At 34.3% G+C, this 7,882-nt stretch overlaps 1 protein-coding gene across 1 annotated transcript; it reads right to left on the reverse strand.

Annotated features, from left to right (window-relative positions):
• Positions 1–183: 183 nt before the first annotated feature.
• On the reverse strand, positions 184–7,877 carry LOC103781425 (multidrug resistance protein 1-like; the record flags this gene model as incomplete). The annotated part of the gene is made up of 6 exons (XM_008949146.1): positions 184–261; positions 2,221–2,325; positions 2,644–2,790; positions 3,620–3,802; positions 5,360–5,521; positions 7,863–7,877. Coding segments are annotated over 6 exons (690 nt in total), but the record flags the coding sequence as incomplete, so codon positions are not given.
• Between the last annotated feature and the right edge of the window lie 5 nt (positions 7,878–7,882).

The raw sequence follows: 7,882 nt of genomic DNA on the forward strand, positions 1-7,882 counted from the left end.
CTGCAGGGGAAAACCCACCCTGTCCCAACCAGGACAACCATCTAAATTATCTCCTAGAATGATGTAAAGAATCTTCTTTGTAGACAAGTCATAATATGATAGAATAATGTAAAATACAGTTATTATATTTATGTAATTAATTATTTTTAAACCCGTGGAAATCAAAGTATTTATTATCTTTACCTGTCTAAGCATTGCTTTAAATGCCATGAATCGAAGCCTCATTGTAAGAATCTCTCCAGCTTTGCCAAATGTGAAACCCTATTTGAGAAAAGGTAGAATGCTTAGCATACTGTTAGATTGTGTTTATTCAATAAATATTTTAGATACATTGTCTGTACAAGGTCAAAGTACAAAACATTGCAGTCTTGACTGGACAAAGCAAATGCAAAACCAGGTTTAATACTAAGAAATTCTAGTAGGTTCACAGTACAGACATTCAAATATTTCTCAAAAAAAACAGAGCACAGCAATATTTCCTAGCACTATTTCACCAGCTTGTTTCAAGAAGATCACTGATCAACCCTTTGGCTTCATTTTTACCTGAGTTGACCTAAGCTAGATTTAAACAAGTGGCTTTCACATCATACATTTTAGGTTAAAGGCTTCATATGTAAATCGGGGTTCATTGAAGTCAAAAGCAAATTTCCCATTGACTCCAACAGAATTAAGATTTCTTCCCTGGGATCCTAACGCAATGTGACATAGCTTTCAGTAGTACATAATGATGTTTTATAATTAACTGAACATGTTTTTAGCCAGATACACAAATCTGTTTAACAAGATAAAAAAGGAATATGCTAGTTAAAATTTTGGGAAGGTACACTCTTCTACATTTTAGTATAACATCAGTGTTTAAAATTAGCTTTGTTTAGCTCACTAACACCTATATGTGATTGCAAATATTAATTGTTTGGAATCTACGTTTGTGAAATTGAATACTCTTAAAATACAAACCACAGGTGCAACTGTACTATGTGGTACTAAATAAAATGATTATGGAATATTCCAATCCATGAATATTTCTCAGCTAACTTTGATCTTTGCTGTGCTCCTATACTGTCAGTAAATTTGCACAAGTATGTGACTTTAAAAAAAAAAATCACAAAAGGACATCAGAGAATGGGCACTACATAAAGAAATTATAAGAATGTTTAGAATTTTTTTCATTTTCACTAATTTGGGGGTGTTACATCTCAATGAACTCTTCTCACTCATATTAAAAACATTATATGAACATTTATAAATTGAGCAAACCTGTCATTGCTATCTACACCTCAATCTTCTATACTCGAGGCCTTCTCACATGCATGTGTAAGTCCATCAATAAACCAGGAGGTTTTTGCAAGACTGTTCATGCTGCTGTCCTAAGTGTACTTTATTATTTCACTGTGTAGGCTCATTTTAATGGATAAAAACTATACAAAAACATTCAGAAATTGTAAACCAGAGTATATATGAAAATATTTAAATGCCAAAGTTTGCACCTGTATGATTACTACCTGTTTATTTATTTATTTATTTAAACTGTGGCACTGCTGCAGCAATTAGATACATATAAGAATTAGGGTACAGTTAAAAATCTTTTGTAGATGTTCAGATGGCTGTAGAGATCAGCAAGAGCAGGGGAAGATCTATATATGTATATATATATATATATATATATAGTTCACCCACTAGCATTTAAGCAGCAAGAGCTGAATATCAGCACGATGTATGTTACTTAAACTGGGCCTGTGCCTGAGAATCTCAGCAGTGGGCTCAGGGAAGATAAGACTTGAACAGGGAAGGGAATAGGGGAGTAAAAAATTGGAGAGCTAAGGCAAGAGATTGGTCGTTTAAAATTACTAGCATATTAAAATAGTAAGACTTAAGGGTGAGTATGGAATGGTACAGTGTAAAGGCTGGAGGGGTTGTCTGTTAGGTGGCAATGGCAAAAAAGAGTGAGAGAATCCCGAGTTTCATGCTGAGATGGGTTTGGTGAAGAAGAGGTGAACTTCTGAAGTTAAGAGGTAAGAATAGGTTGGAAGGTCTCTAACATGTGAAAAGCTCTAGGTCAAAAAAGATTCAATTCAGCACAAGGCACATCTAAAACGATAAATGTGGGATCTGGTTTAAGCTGGAGATATGTATTAAGAAAGTAAAAAATTTTAGTATATTTCACACCGTTTTCTAAAACATGGCAAACAATTATAATAAAGCTAAAACAATAAAACATACCTGAAAAAAGAAAGTAAAAAAGGAAATGATCCCAAGTACTAAAAACAGCACTGAATATAAGTTGCTCTTTTCTCTTAGAACATCCTTGTCTGTTTCTGAAAAAACCTATAAAATAATATTTAAAACAATGTTTTTTAATCAACTAATAATCTAAAATAGTTACATCTTTCTTAATAACTATGTTTAGTAGTCCTTTGCATTCATATAAAATTTAAGCATGTTAAATATTATTCTAGGTATAACAAGCAAATGTCAGGTTGTATTAAGATTTGTAGGATCTTGTAAATTTCATAATTCTTCAGATTTTTGTAATAGTGCTTCATCTACTCAGCTTCATCATGCAGTGATTGTTTAAGACTTGGTTTTCTTAGAAATAATTTTTGTGGGCTTTATCATTTGATTACATATTTTGTTCAAACTTACCCCTATAATTTCTGAAAATATGATTGCAAATGCAGGTTGTAAAGCTCCATTGATAATTGCACATATAGTTCCAAGTACAAAGTATGGCCATTCAGTTTTGTTCAGCTTCATAATTTTCAGAAATGAAGCCGGAGGTAAGTCTTCCTCCTAAAAAGAAATGGGAATTCTGTTAGGACAAATATGTATGGATATGGATAAAAACGGATAAAAAGATATTAAAAGTCAATATCCTACTTCCGAAACCTAGTCAGGGGAAGTCAGGATGTATACTTTTTAATAACATAAATAATTAACTGATTGTACACTCCTCTTTATTACTTTAATACAAGGAAGAAAGAGTTGTTAGAATATATCTACAGATCTTGTCATCATATTTGAGTTGATCTGTATAATTTTGATTGATCAATACTCTTGGTATTGGTTAATTGTGATAGAACTTTCCATTCTGGTCATATTGCTGTGTGTAATCCATGACTAGATTAATTCAAGTAATTGTTCATTAAGCAATTTAAAATAGCAAGGTATCGCTGTGAATATGAATGCAATAATATTTGTTGTATAGCTTTTTTGGTAAGGATTTCTTGTAAGGTTTGCTGCACAAGTTGTATGTTGGGCCAATTGTCCTGTTCCTTGTAGAAAAATGAAGACTTAATCTGTATAGACTATGTTGGTATGGTATGTAAATATATCTAACAATATTTTATAGGAAATTGATTTCCAGGAATAAACTCAGCCTTATTACAGATTTTTAAAGTCCCATTTTATTTATATACTCATTCATGGTGAGAATAACAAAGCAAGATATTAATGTTATCAGTCTAAGGTTATTTGGAATTAGAAAATTCTCATGTTGTTTTCATCCCTACCAAATGCCTCCTTCTTCTTGTACCTTTCTATAGCAGGAGAATGAACTTCATTTTACGATACTTTGTTGAAAGGAGTCAAAGGTCACTAACAGCTCTGCGAAGATACTTACAGGTGAGCTCTTTTTCTCATCAAGTTCAGCATTTTGTGCTCCTAGCTTTCTCGTGCTTCTTCGAGTCGATCGTCTTCTCAATCCTTTGGTTAAGGATTCTTCAAATTCTGATTCGGATTCACTTTTTTTGACACTAAGTGCATTCTCATCTTTTTCTGATGATGGAACTTCACCTTCTATCGCCTAAAAGAAGGAAGAACATGATGGTAAAATTAATTATGCATATATTACTTTGAACTTTATGAGGCAAAAGTAACTCTGATTGTTTCAGTGGAGAGAGATATGGGGGAAAAACAGTATAGAAGGCTATAAAGCAGATCTGAAAATCCATATCATGTTTGAGTAGATCTCTATCTTCAGAGCTTGGTTCACACATAAGAGTATCCCAACTCTTAAGAAAATACTAAGTGGAGGGCAGGGGAAGTAGTGGAAGAGGTAGAAGCAGGAACTCCTAACAGACCTTTAAATTGAGTGTAAACCATTTACACTCGTCTTGTGATCTTTCTGGATTAGTGGATACATTGTTTGTCCATGAAGTGTGGAAAAAATTACCCCTCTTTAGTGCAGAACACTCTTAAGAAATTCTTGACTTCAAATGTAATAAGGAAGCTTAGAATGGAACAAGTCATAAAGAGATTTTGACTGAAAAATCTGAACAGTCTGGAAAAAAGCCCTACTTTTGGTGCTAGTTTTGCCAGTCTCTCTGACAGGATAATTAAATATGTACCCATCACTGAGGTATTTAATAGTAACTGGACTCAAAGGAGCCTTCAACTTGTATTTGGGTTTGTTTCTTTCTTTCTTTCTTTCTTTTTTTTTTCCAGGAAGCTTTTATTCTTACTGTTTTTTTGTACTACTAAAATAACTTTTTGCTTTCTTTCAATTAAAAAAAATTTGGGCAGGAGGGTGTTATTTTTTATTTTCTTTCTGCTTTTTCCCATTATCACATTTATTTGAATAGAGAGTTACTTTGAATCCAAAAGTGACCAAATGTATCCTCACAGTTATTTTATGAAGAAAAATTTTAACTGGCCTAGTTTACTCTTTTCAGTCTGACATACTGAGATAGAAGTTTCAGTTTCTTTAATGAACATGGTGGTCATGCAGTCCAACACCAGTGACACAGAGGCTACAGTGAAGCTCAGCCGTACTCTAACTATCACATGGGACACTGGGAAGTGTCAAAGTATTTTGTTCTTCATTTAATAACAAATACATTTCTGATATTTATATTAATTTCCAATCTCTTTGTTTCTGGCTACATAACTGTAAAAGCATACATATTTTTGCATTCAGCAGGGCCGGATTATTATTCTTTTTCTCCCATTTCTCCATATTCCTTTTCTTTAGAGAGAAATTCAGTATAAAGGATTATAAGTAAACAGCTTAAAATATGCATGCCCTGTTCCTCTAGTATCAGCTACTCTATTTTACCTTTTATCACAGGCTAAGAACAAGCAATGAAGTAGAAAACTACTGTAGTTAGCTGCCCTACATTAACTGCATAAAATGAAAACATAAAATAATCTATTAAATTTAAATCTCATGGATTTAAATAGGACTGGTATCAAAACTAGTGGTCTTCTCTCTCAAATTACTGTTCTCCTTGCAAAATGTATACTTTTTTTTGCTGTTAACAAAATACACTGCAAAATTCCCCATAATTCCAATAGCACACAATAACTCTGGACATGGAACACAAAAAAGAAAATGAGTCAAATGCCAGCAAGAAAAAAGTACCTGCATGTTAACTAGTTTGTAGTAGATTCCTTTTTTCTCAAGCAATTTGAAATGATTCCCTTGTTCTGTGATGACTCCATCTTCAAACACAGCTATAAGATCTGCATTTCGGACCGTTGACAGTCGATGAGCAACTATAACCGTGGTGCGTCCTTCCCTTGCCTAGAAGCAAAAATATTTAATACAACTATTTCTAAGTATATTCAAAAATTGTTCATCTTCATATTAGAGTTTTCCTAAGGGTAACATTAAAATTATTCACAGTAAAAAAATGTGTTTTTTTTTAAAAAAAAGTTAAAAAACAGATTTTGATGAGTACCTTAAAACACAAATATGATCTGTAGCTTGAAAATTAATATGATAAGACAATCTTTCACTGTGGCACATAAACCCATCAAATTTTGATAACAAATATCTGAACAAAAGTAGGAATATTTAAAATTTTAGAATGTTATAACGTTACAAACCTTAAAATGTTAAGAAGTTTTCATATTTAAGCCCATAGTTGTTCATTTAAACCTTACAATCTGTGAAGGATAGTTTATACCCTGAAGTATTAGAAAATGTTTCATAGTGACATCTAAAAAAATACGGTGTTTTAAACTAAAGTCATACACTGACGATAAAATTCTCTACAATTTCATGTGAAACACATTTCAACTGTCTACCTGTCTTTGGGTATTTATGAGCCCATTGCATATAATGTATCAAATGTCACAGCTTGCTATTTTAATTACTAGGCTGTGTTAAAATGATCAAGCAACTTTTAGTTTAAATAATCAATGTTATGATACCAAGCAGTGGAATTTTGTTGGAACCTGGATGTAGTTCATCTTTAGTGATGTCCCTCTAGGGTCCATAACTGGGACTCATACTATTTAACATTTTAATCATCGATATAGATAAATGGGATCGGGTGCACCCTCAGCAAGTTTGCAGATGATGCTAAGCTGAGTGGTGCAGTTGATGTACCAGAGAGACAGGATGTCATCCAGAGGGGGCCCGACAAGCTTCAGGAGTGGGCCCATGTGAGCCTCACAGAGTTCAATAAGGCCAAGTGCAAGGTACTACACCTGGGCCAGGGTAATCATCAATATCAATACAGACTGAAGGATGAGAGCAGCCCTATGGAGAAGGGCTTGGGGGTACTGGTGAATGAAAAATTGGACATGAGCCGACAATGTGCACTTGTAACTCAGAACCATAACCTGGGCTGCATAAAAAGAACCATGACCAGCAAATCAAGGTAGGTGATTCCGTCCCTCTATTCTGCTCTGGTGAGACCTCACCTGGAGTAGTGTGTCCAGCTCTGGAGTCCCTAGTAAAAGAAAGACATGGACCTACAACAGCAGGTCATGAGGCAGGCCACAAAAACAATCAGAGGGCTGAAAGACCTCTCCTATGAAGAAAGCCTGAGAGAGTTGGAGTTGTTCAGCCTGGAGAAGTGAAGTCTTTGGGGAGACATTATTGCAGCCTTTCAGTACTTAAAGGGGGCTTATAACATAAGTGGAGAGACACATTTTACCAGGGCATGCATAAGAGGGTAGATTTATACTGGGTATAAGGAATAAATTTTCTATAATGAGTGCAATAAGACATTGCAAAAGATTTCCCACAGAAGTTGTGGATTCTCCATCACTGGGAGTTTTCAGTGTTAGGTTGAACAGGACTTGGACTAACCTGACCTAGTGGAAGGTATCCTTGCCCACCACAGAGGGGTTTGACTAGATGATCTTTAAAGGTCCCTCCCAATCCAAACCATTCCATGATTCTATGAGTCCTCATAAACCAAGGTTTATGAGAATTCAAATATATAAGGTAACGTCACTAAGAAAAGCTAGACAAATAACTTGTCTATTAAATGTTTTTCCATTAGTAATTCTCCTCAAACTGTCTTTCTTTATCCAACAGCAGCAGGAAGTATTACAATATACTCCAGCAGAATTCAACTGAATAAATTCAGGATATCGTTTGAGGATAATATAGTCTCAGTATGAATGCAGAGAATCCTGAGTGACACTAAGGATCAGCCATCCCTTACTGAGGCAGCTCTACATTAAGAACAAAACAAGCACTGAGAAATATTCATATTAACTGAAGCAAATGTTTCCTTAAGATGTTTCCTGCCAAGTCACTGCTACAATCACTTATGTTGGTAGTGTTTAACTTGTCTATCAGGCTTCAACACAAGTGAATTAAGTAGGTGACTGACAACAATATACATGTCAGTAAGACACATAACTGCAGGGGATAGTATTTACACCAAGAAATCATTGATTTAAGCATAATAATGCAGAAAATATAATTACATCATCTCACTTGAAACAAGATTATTTTCTGTAATACCTGCAAATATTCTCTGTACAGAGAATATTTGCCCAATCCAAAACAATCTTTTGAGATTTAAGGGTCTCAACTTCTTGCAGCTCTTTGGGCAAATGTCTGGAAAAAAAAGTAAATATTAGTGTCTGGCTTACCTGCTTCATTTTAGAACACTACTGACCTTGTCCAGTGCTGCCTGCA

The sequence above is a fragment of the Merops nubicus genome, unplaced genomic scaffold, assembly GCF_000691845.1.
Source record: "Merops nubicus isolate BGI_N331 unplaced genomic scaffold, ASM69184v1 Scaffold24660, whole genome shotgun sequence".
NCBI classification, from domain to species: Eukaryota; Metazoa; Chordata; class Aves; order Coraciiformes; family Meropidae; genus Merops; species Merops nubicus.